We start from the raw sequence: 18,019 nt of genomic DNA on the forward strand, positions 1-18,019 counted from the left end.
CATTATAGATGACACTGGGTTGTCTGCCGTTTCATCACTGTTCTTGTCATTCCCTGTTTCACAGTAAACAATCAAGTGGCAGCGCTATGCAAAGCCTATTTTCCTTTCCAACATATACAAGATAAAACGTTAAAGACTCCCTTTGTGAGAACTGAGTATTGATGATGCAGTCAAGAATTTACTGACCGTGGCTGAATGTTTAATGAGTAAAGCTGGGGCTGTAGCAGAGTGCTATTTTTGCATTAAGACACAACAATATCACAACACATGAAAAAGCAGTAATGTTCTTTTCAGATGGATACCTGCAATTTTTTTGATGCAAAAATAGTTTGTTCTATGGCTGTAGGGATGGCAAGGTCAGTCCTTGGTCCTCCCAACATTTTTTCATACTGATTTACCTCAACAACCATTGGATTGGTAACCATTTTCTAGAGATATTTATGATCCCTAGCCGATAAGTCTTACTTACTTTAGTGATCTGACTTTTCTAAAAAGTTTTTACGACCAAATGGCTGCCAAATTAATGGATTTCCCATCAGGCTCAACTGTACTTTGTTTGCCTAGCTTACATACCTTTTCTTACAACTCTTTGGTTTGACCAATGTTTGAGCCATGCAATTTACTGGCTTATTTTAAGTCTGCTGTCTCTTATTTGTTAATTTATTTGAATTTTTTTATGTTGTTTATTACTTTTTGCTGATTTAATTTGTGATTAAATAAAAAATAATCGGCTGATCATTTTTGACGAATATAGTATTTGTTTAGTCTTTAAGAAAATCTGAAAATAATGAAAAAAATGCCAACCACAATTGTCCACAACTCAAACATATTAGATAAATGATAAATAAGAGAGAGGCAGAAAGTCCTTACATTTTGGGAATCTGAAACCAGCCTTGCTTACTTGATAAATTACTTAAATGAAATAATAATATGAGAGTTTTACATGAAACATCTTGCCGTGTGCAGCTTTACACACTAAGCTCAGTGCTCACACAGGCTGCACTAATGGGAACAGGAATCTGATTGTTTGCATTCTGTGGCACAGATGTTATCAGGTCTGTTTACCTGCCCCATCTGGGATTAGTGTGAATGTGGCAGCTTGTCACAGTCTAGGCAGCTCTAAGGACGCAGTAAAAATCTTTAATTGCTAACATTTATCATTTAAAAACACTTGTCGTCCCACAGTGCCCCCCGGGGTTGAGCCCTATGAAGGATGGGACTGGGTGCTACGACCACCACATCGGCATCGACTGCTCCGACGGTTTTAACGGAGGATGTGAGCAGCTGTGTCTCCAGCAGCTGGCACCTCTAGAGGATGACCCGACACTCTACAACATCCAGATGTTCTGTGGGTAAGAAGAAACACACCACTTCATATTTTCAATAACTATCATTTAATGTCAGAAACGTAACCGACCATGGTTCAACACAAACCAATAGCATCCCTCATATTATTATATAAATACTTCTGGATTGAGTGCTGGATAATTTTAGCAAATGAAGTATCTTGACTATTTTACTTTTGATACTTTACATGCCATTTGAAGTAATATGTTTCCGCCCGAAATATCCCTGTTACTGCAACCATTGACATAAAAGAAGAACGGCTAATGCGGTTAATTCCTAACATGCGTCAATGGAGTTGGCAAAGTTATTGTCAAGTATAAATTCATAACTGTCCGCATTTCTTTAAAAAAGTATTTAATGTATGAGAAGAAATAATATACAGGATTATTAGCATAGAAACACACAGAGACTTAAGGCCTTAAGTCTTTTTTTGGAGATTTATATGCATGTCAATTTATATTAAAAATTGTTGTTTTTGTCAAGAGTACGTTTTAGCATGTCATGTTGACTTGTTTTCAAGAATAAGTAATGGCTCTATACCAACAACTTAATTTGAAGGAATAAAAAAAGAAAAAAATACCTTTTGTCAAGCAAAGTTAAAATGTTGAATTGCAAAAAATACAATCATGTGAACAACATCATTGCGATACTTTTTTTCAGTGCTGAGGTTTTCAGCTACTTTGAGATCTGGTGGCTGTGAAGCCCATAGTGTGGGATTCACAATCTTTATTATACTCATCAAACCATTCACTGAGCCCTGGTGCCCTGTAGGTGCCCTTTGCACCCTCTTTAGAGGTCACTTCTTTTCTCTTGCCACCTTCAGTGACATTTCATATAGTTACTATATGATATATAGATCAACATCAATACTCGACATCCTCATGAGTCCTAGCACAGCGGCGTATAACTAAGACTTATCAAAAGCAAGTGACCCTTACAGAATTATCCATTAAATACCAGCATCTTGTGCTTGGTGTGTGCTCTATTCACTCCCTGCTCACGTCCACCAGTGTGATTCAATACAGAGATCTATATATATATACTGTGGAAGCAGAGGGTCTATTAGGAATAAATGGAATGCATTTGCTTGGTTAGGGCAGGCCAAAGGCGAAACTTGCCTGTTCAGACCAAATAAAAATCGCATTAGTGTCACACTGGTTTGGACAAAGCAAACGGACCATTAGTTCGAAAGCATCCTTAGGAAGAGTTGGTACAGGGAGGCATCCTATGGTGGTTGGTCTTCTTGGTTACAACTGACAGGCATGGAAGCATGAATTTGGGGTGAAGAAGGGGGGCTGTAGCATCCTCTAGTACCGGGCTTAGTGATCATCCATCCATCTTCCGTAACCTGCTTATCCAGTTAAGGGTCGCAGGGGTGCTGGAGCCGATCTCAGCTGTCAATGGGCGAAGGCAGGGTACACCCTGGACAGGTCGCCAGTCTGTCGCAGGCACTTAATGATCAGTTAATAGGTTTTACTTTTTTGTCTGTAAATTATGAATTTGTATTTGTATTTTTTTTTTAATGCATCCTACAAAGTGATTTGACTTGCAGCAATACACAAACCCCATTTAGATGTTTTTTAGAGTTTTCCAAGTATCCCTCTGAATCAAAGTTACCAAAGATGTCTGGGTAGCATTCATCCCGTCAGACAGACTCCTGGATATAGTTAAAACCAGGCAGCTATAGTTAGAGAACATAATGGATCAAGGATTGTTGAAATGCTCTTCCTAGCCAACAGGCCCCATAAAAACTGTGATTGTGAACCATGATTGTTGTAAGTGGCCTATAGGATCCTCATGAAGAACCCTGGGTGGATTCTAGAAGAAACCCTTGGAATTCTAAAACGTTATTTTTAGAACCCCCTGGGTGGGATCTACATTAATCTATTGGAATATAAAAATGTTCTCAGTAGAACCCACTGGCTGGCTTTTAGATGAAACCCTTGGAATATTAAAGGGTCTCAGCTGAACCCCCAGTGTGGGTTCCACAGAGAATGAGAAGGTGGAAAGTTTATGAATGAGTTCTGGGTGGTACACACTGGAAATGTTCTCTGTAGAACATCTCATAGGGGGTTCTGGCTGAAACATTTCAAAGATTGGCTATAGGTAGAATCCTCTGAAAGTGTCCCTCTATAGAGACAAGCCCAATAACCCTACAAAGTTCTAGCCAGCCCCGCTGCCTCAAAGCACCTTAATAGGCAATTGTCGTAGTTTTTTTTGTGTTTCTTCTGAATACTTTTTGTTACTTCAGAGGCCTTGACAAGTTTAAGTTTCCTGAGAGGATAGGTACATTGAATATTATTATTATATTCCTTTATTGATCCCCATGGGGGAAATTCGAGTGTTGCAGCAGCTCAACTACACAGACAATAAATACACATACTATACAACTACACAGACAATAAATACACATACTATACAACTACACAGACAATAAATACTATACAACTACACAGACAATAAATACACATACTATACAATACATACTATACAACTACACAGACAATAAATACACATACTATACAACTACACAGACAATAAATACACATACTATACAACTACACAGACAATAAATACACATACTATACAACTACACAGACAATAAATACACATACTATACAACAAAATAAAGATAGAACAAAAATAAGAAATAAAAATAGAAATAAAAATGTACAGTATATCCACATAAAAATGGGGTATATCCACATGGGGTGCCTGGTCAGCATGTTGACAGACTGTGGTCTCCGCTGTTGTTGTACAGTCTGATGGCAGTGGGCACAAATGAGCGTCTGAAGCGCTCCGTCCTGCTCTTTGGTTGAATGAGCCGATGGCTGAATGAGCTGCCCAGCTGCCACAGTTCCTCATGGAGAGGGTGAGAGGGATTGTCCAGGATGGCTCCGAGTTTGGCCTTCATCCTCCTCTCACCCACTGACTCCAGACTGTCCAGCTCCAGACCCACCACAGAGCTGGCTTTCCTCACCAGCTTATTGAGTTTCCAGTCCTGATGCCACCACCCCAGCACGCTACAGCGAAGAAGAGGGCGCTGGCTACCACAGACTGGTAGAATGCCTTGAGCAGTTTATTGCACACATTGAAGGACCTCAGCCTCCTCAGGAAGAACAGCCTGCTCTGAATAGGTACTTGAAATGTTCGATGCTTTAAAAGACCGAGTCCTGAATGAAATTCTAAACTGAAATTTGCTACACCTGCATGACTAAGTTATCTTTCTGTCCGTTGTTGCTAGTGGGGGGAATGCTGTTACAATGCTCAGATTCTTGCTGCAGGTAATGTCCAGTCACACAGGAGACCAGAAGTGGACAATGCATTCCAACTCCCGCTTCTGTAACTTCATTCTTTCGGGGATAAAAGCTGAAGAATGCATTTACCGAAGTTCATTTTTACGCTACTGGCACGGACAAACTGAATGCGCTTTTACAGGTTTGAAAACTGAAAGCACAGATGGAATAACCAGCATTCATTGTCACGTTTAACTTGCTAGAATATTTATCTATCAACAAATGTCCAGACCATGATTTATTGCATTGCAAGTGATAATAATAATAATCCAACAAAAGTCTAAACAAATTAAATTATGAAAGTGGATATAGAAGTTTCATACGGAGCATTAGCATTTTATGGAGAACTATAATTGTATAATTGTATCATTTACACCCGTGCTTTACCTTGTCGCATCTCAAATGGCCTTCAGTGAAAAAAAAAAAGGCCCGTTATTAGAGTATAGAGGTTCCATTAGATTATGGTTGGATTGGGTATGCCTCATATAATCCAACACCAACACACAGCCATGGTAAAGCCCTGCTGGTGTTTTTCATTTATTAGATTGATTAGACTTCTTCTCTTGGACTGTGTAGACATGTACGGACTGAGTAACATCTTCTTTGTCGTTTATTATGTTGCAACTGTTTTCATCAGAGTTGTGGTGTTCGCACATAAATTCCTGACGCCTAACTTCAATCTAAGCAGAGGTTCTAATCAAACAGCATAACTGAAAATACCAACGTTGGTATTAACGGAGATTTGATCTCGAGGTTGTGTAAAAGGCAAGAGTTCTTGTCTGAGTTTCCTAGAAGCGGACGTTTTTCTAATTTAACACAACAAGCTGCTGTATCTTGCTGTCATCTTCACATTAAACAGCATGTATGTAGGCACATTGTACAAACTGCTGTTTCATTTCATTCTCAACAACGGCCATTTGTTTTTGTCACTCTCCGCTGTGCAGATGTGGCTTATCCTCCCACTGGTGACTGGCATAAGCTTTGAGACATTTGGCATCCGGGAGAGAGAGAGAGAGAGAGAGAGAGAGAGAGAGAGCTTCACTCAGCGTAAATCCCTGACAGATCTTTCTCTCTCTAACCCCCAATCCCTATTTTTCTCCCGCTACTTCGTCTGCCTTTGACTCATTTCACAGAGTACATTATACAACGAGATGTCAAAACATCATCAATATGAAAGAGCCTTGAGACGACTCTCAGTGTTCTCTCTTTTTTTTTTTCCTTTTTCCGTTGGAGGATTTTGTGCCAGTTGAGTAGAATTGATTTAGCTGGTTCTTCACCATTGAGTTGTGAGGTCTGGGTTGTGCATATTTTGAAACCCTGTGAAAATGCAGTAGACGATATCTCAAAGTAACCATTCAGTCACAAGGTTTAAAATCAATATATATATATATCAATATATATCAATATATATATATATATATATATATATATATATATATATATTAAGTTTGCTCATCACTATATATACATTTTATGGAAGCCCTGAGATGCAGGCAAGAGAAAAATATATCTTGAGATCTGAATTTTTAGTCTTTTCATTGTTTTCTCTCCTGTGTTAACAACTTAAGTACTGGTGAAGGAAAAATGGTTTTGTCAGGATTTCTTCTTTTTTTTTTTTGACGGTATCAGTTCATTTTGTGTGTTTTGTTGTAATAATCATTACAGCCACAAGAGGCAGGAGTGCACCACTACGTCATGTTCTAAATAGGACTAAATGCATTTGTGTTTTTTTCCAGGTTAGTTTAAATTTCTCCATGCACTCTAATACAAGGTTCATATATTGTGTGTTTTAGCAAGTTAAGTAAAGCTACTTTCATATCTCTCTTTTGGCTTTAAAAATATTTTAATTAGCGCTTATCTGCAACATGTTAATGCTTTTAGTCCTATTTAAAATCTGGGGCAGTGGTGCACTTCAGCCTGTTTACACAGATGAGAAAAAAGAAGATACATTTGAACCACGTATTATCACAAATACCTTCATATCTTTTTTTTTTACATGAAAGGATAACAAAGAATAGTTCAGCTACTTGTTGATGATGTCCTGCAGAATTATTGTCTTTTGTTCATTGACTTTTGATTTCTACTTAAACTTGCCTCATTTTCTAAACAAATTTTCACTCTAACCGAACTTTCTTAGGATACAATAGTGGCATAATTACCATTAATCCATAATATTAAATTGTTACCATGGCTTTCAAATATGTTAATATCAGCTGCATGATTTTCCTTACTATGATAATCCCAAACTGCTGCTTAATCATTTTATGATTGTAATGCATATTGTTAAGTAGCATGAAGTTAACACCTGGATTGGTTAAAATATGTTTGTGTTTGTGTTCTGTCGCACACATATGAGATGGATGACTAAAAAGCACAGCTTAAAAACGTCTCCTGTGTTGACGTGCCGTTGGTGTCACACACTGAATAAATAAAATAAAAGTACTCCCTTCCAGAGGTTTAGATTCAGAAATATTACGTTGACAAGCCAACAACTATTATAAAATGTGCTTAAAAGTTTGAGATTCAGAAAACCGTATCGTTATTACTTCACACAAAACTATGATATAAGGAAGTCGGGAAATGCAAGAGCAGATCAGAACCAAATGAATGACTAGAACCCCTGTCACTCTAGGTGCATCGAGGACTACAAGCGTGGTCCAGATGGGAGGTCTTGCCTGCCGCTGTCTGAGGCCTGCACTGAGGGGATAGACTGCGCCGAGGCGGTGGACATCCCCGCTAACCAGACTGTGTTCGGAGATCTTTTCTACGGCTACAACAACCACACCAAAGAGAGCACCTCCGGACAGATCCTCAAGGCCACATTCAGGTAAACACACAGGCTGTTTGTTAAGTGGAGCATGAGAGACATTGTTCAGCCTTTTGTATCTCAGCAGGGGGAACCGCTAGCACCCAAGCAAAAGGTATTCAGCCAACTGTCTTCCACAGGGACGTATGCTGTTCCATATTTAATTTCGTTCCTATTCAGACAGTTAACGTGCATAGAATCCTACCCGACCCCTGATACAACACTACTGTTATTATTGTTGACAGTGGTGTTGGTTTCCTAGGCGCTATACATACCACACTGTCAGACTCTCTCAGGTTTATATGGTTAAAATCACACAAGTAAGTGAGTCAAGAAGGTAAAAAATATTCTTTATAAAGCACCTTTCAAAACCTAGGTTACAAAGTGCCTTACAAAAGGAAAAATGATTTAAAGAACAAAATATGACTACAACACGAACTTCACAATGGAAGAAAGTAGAAAGCCCAGCAGAGGTGTCAACAATAGAGGTTCACTAATATATTCCACAGCTCTACTAGAAACTATTCTAAGCCTAAGGATGAGGAGGCAGATCTTCAATTGGATTCTAAATTGAATTGTAAGTCAGTAAAGTGACCTCAGAACCGTGGAACTATGAGAAAAACATGAGGTCTTAGTTTAAGAGTTTAGGAAAACAACAACTAGGTGAAAGCTTGGCTTAGGCAGGAGTAAAGAGTGTTACAGTAATTTAAGCGAGGGAACATAAAAGCATGGATAACTATTTTGAACAGCTGGAAAGATAACGGTGGGTCTAAACTGTTCAACAGGTAAAAGCTGAAAATATGTTCATCAAATTCCAGCTGACGCCTACATTTTTGGCAAAATACTTTCTGTGTGTGGTCATTGAACCGAGGGGCGAAAGCCAGACTTCAGAAATGATAAAACACACAACCAAGTTGATGGATCAAGTGTCCTTAGGGAAGCATGAATTAACAAAATAAAATGTGTCTGAGAATTGACCCCTGAGGCACCCCACAAGTTAAAGGAGCACAGGTGGATACCTTGTCATCAAAGGATACAAAGAAATTCCTGATGTATAAATTAAAGGAAAACCAATTTAGTTTTAAATAAGTAAAACCGTACTGCATTGATAATCAGGAAGTAGTTGTTTCTCAACAGTTAGTAAAAGCATATGGGATTGAATCAGTATAATTAAAGGTTATTTCATTATGGGAGGAGTTTCAGTTTGATTTCATGTAAATTTCTTCCCAATGAAAAAAGAAGGGGAGTGATAGAAAAGCCTGTCGCTGTCAAGGGTTGCCCTTTATAAAACACGAGACATTTCACCTAATCTTAGGGAAATGATCTGAGGTCAAATGCAACAAAAAACAAAACCTATGGAATATGTCAAATTGTATGTCGTATTCCTTTCATGATTTGCACTGGGTTTGATGTGGATGGTGGAGTACTTTGAAGGTGGTTAATTATCGCTGTCCGCATGCTGCAATAATTTCCACTGAACTCAGGAAGCCAGAAGGTCAGCAAAGTCTTCTGCAGTCCAGGAATTTAATTTGGGCCGTGCATGGATTCCGCCGTCGGCAGGCAATTCCCCCGATTACTGTAGGGATCCACCACCGGAGTCGTAGAAAGAGAGAGGGAGGGACGGCTGAGCCAGGAAAGTTAATATCATCAAGAATCTGCATCTCAAAAGCTCTGATCTCATTTGGAAGTGCTTGTGAATGGAGTCTGGGGCAGACTTTGAAGAGCACCAAATGCTTCCTGTGCAGATTAGGTGGTGGAAGAGGAAGGGGTACTCTTATGGGAGGCATGGTTAATGTAAGGCCTAATTATAAGAGATGGCAGCAAATGAATTAAAACTGACCAGGAGCCAGTGTGCTGAAATTGAATCTAATTAGACCAGATGAACATGGGGATGTAAAATGAACAAAAGTTACGGGAGGAGAGCATCGCAAATGAACGCGGAAGATCCGTCAGGGGTACAAAGTCAGTGGAGTACTCAGTCCCGGAGTTATTTCTCATCTAAAAAGACAAATGAAACCATGGAAACAGTGGAAGGCAGCCTCTGGCAGTACCTGGCTCGTAGGTGGTGTTAAATCTGTACTCAAGGAAACCGATCTGTATCGAATGGATGCATGCTGTATGTCAAAGATGTATCAGTTAAATGGAGTAACGGTTTCAAAGGGCACGCCACCAATTGTACATGGCAATTTTCTAGTCATAGGGAGTACTACTCAATCTGAGAAAACAGTGAAATACTTCTGTGGCTCAGTTTTTTTTTTTATGTTGCAGAAAATTCTATCAAGATATATCACATTAAACTTCAAACCGAAAGCCTGTATTACAAGCTTTACAAAGTTGGACAATAACAACACAGAGAGGGTCCTACAGAATACTTTTAATTGGGTTGCATTACGGGTAGGGTTGGGTTTTGACAAATCGAAATTCACGATCAAATCCATACATTTGTTCCAAATTCTTCGTCAGTTCCGTTTTTTGGCATTTGCATTTTTTTAGGATTCTTTTTAGATTTTTTTTGTATGGCTCTTTCCTAACAAAAACATATGATTTGATGCGAATAGAGAGGTGTTACTCCCAATAAAAATCTGAATATGTTTCCAAAATGGCAATTTGGTCCAAAACGGAACCAGATAATTATGGGAAATGAAGAACCCATGTGTTGTAGCTTAACCCACACTTGGGACTTAAAAATCAGGACTTCTGCTACATCGACTTTGACCTTTCTTGAAAATAAAAAATCTGTCTCTCGCAAGAGCCATCAACTAAATTGCTGGAGCACTCTTCAAATATAAGAAGAAAAAAAACAGCAGGTGGGTGTTCTTTCCCCCCTTTTTTAAATGCTGCACAGTAGATTTATTGGCTCAAATGTAATTCTTCTTTTGAGAAATCTCTGAGGCTTTGAATAGGCTGTCCTAAACACTGGACTCAGTGGCTGGATCTCTTTATCACTCCCACTCCCTCTACTTCCTGCTAGACCGTAACACCGAGGACCAAAGGGGTGTGCAGTTAAACTGACACTGCAGCTGTCAAACGGCCTCTCAACAGAAAAACAAGCTTTAGAAAATTTCAGGAAATTCAGCTTTATCTCGCAGCCACTGAAGGCAAAAGTGCAAAAGTTGCTTCGAGCAGCCTTCGACAGGCATTGACTTAGTCACTAACTATTATGCAAGCCAGACAGCACTGTGGCCTCTGTCCTCCCATATCCTCTTTAGATGTACTGTTTGCCCTTGAGTGAAAGCAAGCAAGAGGGAGGAGGGAGGGATGGTAAGGAAACCTTCATGTGATGATCACTGGCACTTCTACAAAAGCCCCTACCCCGCTGCTCTGGAGTGGCGCAAAGCATCTGTCTCCGTCATTCAGAGATGATGAAAAGTCACATTTGAATATTGTCTAACCATCAGTGGAGGTCTGTTGTTGTTTTTTTCTTTTCCTCCATACCATCCCCTTTACTAAAACATACTTTACTTTTACTTCCTGTTATTCTCCTCATCCCGCTACCTCGATCAAAACCCCCTCCTTGTGGACAGAAAACCGAAAACAATCGCTCCAGGTGAAAGATTTCACTGCTAATGTTTAATTTATTTGTGGGAAGACAAAAAAATACCTGCATGGGAGGGAAATCTAAATGGATCTTCTCTGTGGCCCCTGCGAGGTTTTGGTATTTGTTCTGTCTGGAGCAACAACAGAAAGGGGGAGAATAAAAGGGAAGCAGCAAGCGGTGTGAGCAGGTGCCCAGTGGCGAAAAACACACATGCACAGACGGATAGATGAAATAGCACTCCGGTATGCATGCGAACCCAGCTGCAACTTCTAGTTCTACAAAGTGAAGCCAATGCGAAAGTGCTTGAAAATTGCATTCTTTCTAATGGCCATTGGGTGGGACGTCTCTGGTTGCAAAAAAACAAGTCTGATTGTATAGAAGTCTATGAGAATATGACCCTACTTCTCACTTGATTTATTATCTCAGTAAATATTCAAAAGTTTATGGTTTCAATCTCTAGTTTCAAGTCTTCTTCAATACAGCATGATGTTCATTTAGTAAATTATGGTTCAATTCAGAGTAATAAAGACCATTAAGCAGAGTTTGCTTTAGGGCGTGGCCTCATTGTGAGTGACAGGTTGCTACCACGGCGTTGTAAGTGTTTTAGTCTTAACACTTAACTCTTTCACAGAGTGTTTTCAGGTCATGAAAGTTAATCGTAACATTTCGGTTGCCTAAAAATGTCCTTTTCACCGTTCGGTCGACTACTTAGCTCCACCCTCTTGTGTCACTTTTGATTGCAAGAAAACGAGATGGTGACGTCCAAAAACCAAGATGACTATGGCCAAAAACCAAGATGATGACGTCACAAAACCAAGATGGCTATGGCAATGGCCTAAAACAAAGATGACAACCGCAAAAATGCCAAAGTCAAAGCTTTGAAACAGCCAATGGGTCTGGAAACATGTCTCCATGACTACGTCCAATTCTTCTATACAGTCTATGATGCTAACTCACTTTAAAACACATGGCTTCAGTGGGTAAGGGGACTCCCTGTCTGCTGGGCCCTGATATACCTCACGTGTTTTGAGCACACCCCATTCTTGCCAAGCAGGAAGCTTCCCCTCCTGCTTCAAACGCAGACCCTTTCGGGGCCAATTCAAAAAAAGGCACAGTTCATTCATTTGATTTCCTACAAAGTGAAAATCCAGCCGTGTCATTGTCTTTGGCAGCAAACCATTCGGGGGCACGATGGGGATCTTGATTACAAAGCAACACGAGATGTGAGCGCCGGTGGCCCGGGGAGGAGGTCCTATCGCTGGGGCATCTCTGGAGCACTGATCTGGATTCATATTACAGAGCTTGGTGACGGGTTCTCTATCTTCCTGTCTCAGCGGGAGCCAGCGGACTCCAGTAATGAGATGTTAAAAGCTAACCTCCTCTCATTACTCCTTACACTGTCCCCTCCTCTCCTCCTTTCTATTCCTCTCTCACACGACAAGCTCAGAGCAGCTTTTAATGAATATTTTAGTGCCCTTTGTTCTCTTCTGGATCAATGAATAAAGACCACCTGACAACCTCTCCACCCAAACTACTTTGTGCAGGCATCTTTTTTTTTTTTCCTCTTCCTTTTTTTGGCTCACCTCAGCTTAATGTACCACCCCACAACCCAAAATCCCCCCTCAGGAGGAATACCATCATTGACTCAGTTAATTAAAATATGAAATGTGTCTGTGAAGGGGTCTTTGGCGGCTCTGATTGTTACCGGTCGCATGATCAGGGGGATCACCGTGAGGAAAACAGAAACAAGTGATAGGTGTTGTTAATCAAAAGCGTCCTTGTGTTTTGCCTCGTTCCAACCAAACAGGTGGCTGCTTCACCTCAGCTCTCAATGGAAGTTCTGGCAGTTTAACGAAAGTTCCTTGAACTTTGAGCTAGGTTTCACTCTAGGAAAATGAATTATTGCGTCCTCGTGGCGCCAGATGGCTGTTATATGTTACATGTCGTCATCCGACAAAATTAACCATGAAAGCTGTAGCTCGGCACGTATTCCACGTAGCGCGAGCTGACTGATAGAGAAAGATGACAAATCATAAGAAAAAGAGTTGAGATTAATGTGTTCGATTGTGTGTTCGATCTAGAATCCTAACCTCATGTAGAAGTGGCACAATTATGAACTTCATTTTTAGTGTTTGAAAGCAAGAAATGTAGATATTACTGCGGCAATGGTTTACAGGTACATGTGATGAATTGGTACAAAGTATCCTCATACAACGTTTGTGTGATATCTTACAAAAAAATACTTTTTCGTTCGCAACACATGTCAATTTCCATTCGTCTCGCATATCGGTCTTTTTAAAATAAACTTCAAGGAAACAACTCAACTAGGTTTAGGGCAAAGATCGTCATTTGGGTTAAAATAACTACGAAAGTACCCTAACTAGATTACTCTAGTTATCTTACAAAGAAATCGACATCAACTTCCTCTTTCATGAATACATGGATAACATATGAAACAACTTTGTGGGATTCCTACGGATACAGTTGCTTTGTTTCTTTGTAGCTACAAATGCTGGATGAGACAGCCTGATTAGTGGTATGGCCACTAAAACAGCTGCTCTGGTGCTGTTGGAGAACCCTGCACATGGGACACAGTTGGTGAAATTGCATTGCCTCCTTGCCATTCTTCTCATTGAAGGATCCAATGAGTAAAGAGAAGTATAGATATGTAAACGGAGGTTTAAGGGCTTTTCTCCATCAATTTACTGCTAACTGTGGGAGCTGAAATGAGGCTTGTGTGAACACAGTTCCACAATGATTTATAAGACAGAACCGGACGTACGTGCTGCGTTATAAATCTGACGAAAAGAGTGCACATGCATATTTCTGTCTTTGTGCGCACACGTGGTTTTAGTCATTAATCCACAAAGTTGAATGCATTGTGAGCCCCTTGGAGCAAGATGCACCCGCCCACATCAGCAACTGATTACCCTCACATCCCCGCCAACGCCACGACCATGCAAATAACATGTCAGTTTAATGATATTATTTGACACAACTGCTCCAGCGCTGTTTCTGCTCCAGCCGATGGCTTCTGTTGTTCTCAGGCTGTGACTTTCCCAAAAGCAACAGTTTTTTGATTTGTAAATAATTGCATATCCTTTATTTTATTTTATTATTTTTTTCACAGCTCAGGCCCTAAACACACAGGAATCAAATAAAATATTACACAAGGGAAAACCTTAGCCCAGGTGAACCAGGAGGCCCTTTTGTGCTTGTTTAATGGCTGTTGTAGTATGTTTAAAGGGGCAAGGCTTTTATCCCGCAGATTTCTAATAGAAGTACATCTGACAAGGACTGAGGAAAACATCCATTTAGGCTAATTGAGATGCTCTAGGTCGTATTTGCTTAATCTAATAGCTGGTGTCAGATATGGTTACTGGCGGGGAATATTCTCAGCATATAAGAAGTGTTCATTTGAAATTAGAGAGAATAATTTACAGCCGTTGGTATACTTTGGTACAGAACCTTACAGGCCAATCATGTTGGTAGCTGGATGTACTGGGTTACAGTTGGATGATGGTGTGTTATAGGATAATTCTGGTTCATCACAAGCTTGCATTTATATTTTTTCATCTCCTTCTATGAATAACAATAATAGGGACAATGTGGGAATGCAGGGATATTGTAGGCAGTCGATCAGACGGAGGGAAAATAAAAAAAATAACATTTTGAGCCACTGAGCCAAAGAACCAGAAGGAGCAGCCGCTTAGCAAACTAACCCAGTAGCACAACGGCTAACATGTTAAAGAAGGTTTTCCCAGGATAGTCTCTCTAAGTTCCTATATATATATATATATATATATATATATATATATATATATATATATATATATTATCTCATAAGAAACCTGTGGAGAAAAAGTTTTGCTTTGTGAAATAAAAAAAAAACAAGAAAATTGCTGGGATCATGGACCTGCCAAAGACCTTTTTTCCCCTCCTGTTTTGCAGATTAAAAAAGATGAGGAACTCCGATTATCCTGGGAAAACAAGTTTTCACCTGTTCTTAAATCATAAACACCAGAGTATATATATATATTTTTTTACTTATCTCTCACAGCTTCCGTACAAAAAGCTAAAATAATGCTAATCTTGCCCAGTTTCTCCAAGCTCTATTTACAGTCAATTCATTGCTTGCTTGTTAGTGGTCGTACACTTTTAAATATAGTAATATGTCAAATGTGTGCGATAGTTTTCATATTGTAGCCATGAAAAAAGATACAGCTTTAAGTGACAGTATTTAATAAAACAAGAAAAAAGAACTTCTGGCTTAGTGTATTTAAAAACAATGACTCTGGAGTAAAAAATAATCAGAGGCCCACGGATCCTCACAGGAGTTAAACAAAGATACATTCTCATCAGCTTTGGTCCCGCGACACCTGAATGACTTCAGTTTCTGATTTATTGAAGTCATTCCGTCGGGGAACCTTGTTGTGAAACTAACTGGCATCGAGACAAAGAGTGATGGAGAGACGGAAATGACTGAGTTCAACCAAGAGTCACTCGCAGCAACAGACAAACGAGGACATCATCTCTCCGACGGAAGACGAGTCACGTCGCAGCAGAACCAACATGATGAAAAACGGCCTGCTTTATGCAAGACTCTGTCTCTTCAATGCATCGCACAGTCTTGCATAATTGTTGCCGTGTATTGATTTCCCCTTAATGACGTGCCAGAAAGTATTGCTTCACACTGATGAGAGGCACTCTTATTTATCCATCCATGATTGTTCCCTTGTCCTTCCAGCATGCATTCATCCTCCGTCATTACCTTGAATCGGACTCTTTCGCCCTTTGTCCTTCAAAGCAACATTTCATTTAAATTGTCTTTCTGAAATCATATCTTTAGAGAAAACATGTTACTGAATAGTCATACAACTAAAGGCTTCAGGGAAGTTTCAATATGCAATATCCATATTATATCTACATTTTTTTCTTCCCCAGAGAAAGAAATATGCAAAGAGATACCATTTGCAAAAGCGTGATTGTGTTTATGAATCTTGATAATTGTGAAACTAGGTACCTGATTCCAATTCCATTTTTTTAGATCAGTTTTTAGGTTTGCTTGAGGTGGTTTTGCCTTTGTTAAAAAAAGAGTTGATGCACTTAATGGGTAAATGGGTTATAGAAACTCCTTTTGTCGAATAAATCTTGATGTAGCAAAACATTTATGATGCAATTGCTTGTCTTTGTCTGTTGACAACATTAAACATGGCACATACTAGCTACCATAAAATAACAAGTACACTGTTTCCAACTGAAGCAAGTTCCTAAAGACCTCTTTTTTTCTCAGATAGTTAGACGGCCAACACAACTTTTCTTCTTCTTCTTCTTCTTCTTCTTCTTCTTCTTCTTCTTCTTCTTCTTCTTCTTCTTCTTCTTCTTCTTCTTCTTCTTCTTCTTCTTCTTCTTCTTCTTCTTCTTCTTCTTCTTCTTCTTCTTCTGCTTCTGCTTCTCCTTCTCCTCCTCCTCCTCCTCCTCCAGCTCTATTTACTGGCTGATTACAGCCATGCATAGCCTATACAGCCAACTGCTGACCAAACTACGCTCTAGCCTTTTCTCTCTCCAAACCAGATAAAGGAATCTGACTTATTTTGGGTTTTTCTTTCATTGCGACATTTCAAGTTTGCTTAAAATTCACTTAAATGCATGTTGGAGAGGTGCTCCAACAAGGCCAGAGCACACGATCATTATACACGACTGTGGTTGTTTATAGCATCCCTGGAGTTGTTAATTTGTCAAATGTATATGTAAACCATCATGGGCTTACTATATACACTGTAGAAAGTAAACCGTAAACTATCAATGAAATGGGCTGACAGATGATTTAGTTGAGGTTAATTAACCTCAAAAAAAAAAATAAAGACATCTCAAAAATAACTTGGATGACTGTAGCATACGCTGTGAGTATAGGCCTTTTATCCCGCCACCCTCTCACACTTTTTTTTTTTTACCTTTCCATTTATCATTGTTCCTCCCGGTTTCCTTTTATCATTCCTACTTGCCTCTTTGCGTCTAGTTTTTTCTCCTCCCCCTATGTCCGGATGACTGAGTGCTTCTGTAGCTGAACAGGACCTCCCATTCTCTCCCGTCTCTTAACACCAGGCAGAAGAACTTTGCCCGCGGCATCGAGCAGCAGCTCCCAGATGGCATGGCGGTGGCATCGGTGCCAACGGAGGTCCAGTGCCACGAGGAGCTGTCGGACCCCGTCCCCGACCCAGAGTACCTCTCAGGTATGAAACCATTTTTCACGGTTCACTCTGCTAGCTCACAGCTGTGCGATAGTGCTTCATCACAGGCCTGTCGGAAATCCTCATTACTCAAAAAAGTCAACTTCTGCGGCTCTGATAACCAATGTGGAATGCTGTTTGAGTAGCCTGAGGCTTTAGCTCATACAGTCTGACATTTTAGCCTTCATTTATAATGTTCTGGCAGTTTGCCGTGGATAGGGGGAGTGTGGGAAGTTACCCAGTGCTGCAAACTTCATTCATATGGGCCTCAGTGAAGATATCCTACTGGGTAAACACTAACTGAGACCAAGACCCCGGACCCGGTTCTGGCTGGGTTCAAATGATTTCCATTCTCACTGGGTCCTGGTGGGGTTTTGTTCTCGCATCTTATGTTTGTGGATCGAAGCGGAACCTCTGTTCACACGGTGTGTTACAGCAGAAAAAAGTTTGTTTGAGGCAAGGTTTCTTAATAATTGGTGGATCACCTTGCTGCTGAAGTGTTGACATTCATGTCTCTTAGAAATGATGTTTTTATGCCAGCAATTTGTTACAGCAAGCAAATATTTTTCAAGGAATGAACAACAAAAACATTTTCTTATCCACCTAAATACAAAATGTTGTGAATAAATGTATCTGGCAAGTCACAAAATGCTATCTAGGAATCGTCCACTGCCTTTTTATTTTCCTACAACATCTACTCCTGCAATACAACATTTGATCTGGCAGCTTAAGCATGATTAAACTCATTTATGATTCTGTTTAGAGACTCCCAGCACTTGGTGAAGGTTGCTGGTCTTGGTTT

General features: G+C 39.9%; 1 protein-coding gene across 1 annotated transcript in view; it reads left to right on the top strand.

Moving 5' to 3' along the window:
• astn1 (astrotactin 1) overlaps positions 1–18,019 on the top strand; it is a 407,842-nt gene that overhangs the window by 181,109 nt on the left and 208,714 nt on the right. The window contains exons 13-15 of the mRNA XM_054603250.1: positions 1,186–1,352; positions 7,276–7,470; positions 17,093–17,220. Of these exons, the coding sequence (XP_054459225.1) occupies positions 1,186–1,352; positions 7,276–7,470; positions 17,093–17,220 (490 nt within the window). The remainder of the gene's footprint in view (positions 1–1,185; positions 1,353–7,275; positions 7,471–17,092; positions 17,221–18,019) is intronic.

The sequence above is a fragment of the Anoplopoma fimbria genome, chromosome 8 (genome assembly GCF_027596085.1).
Source record: "Anoplopoma fimbria isolate UVic2021 breed Golden Eagle Sablefish chromosome 8, Afim_UVic_2022, whole genome shotgun sequence".
Lineage (NCBI taxonomy): Eukaryota > Metazoa > Chordata > Actinopteri > Perciformes > Anoplopomatidae > Anoplopoma > Anoplopoma fimbria.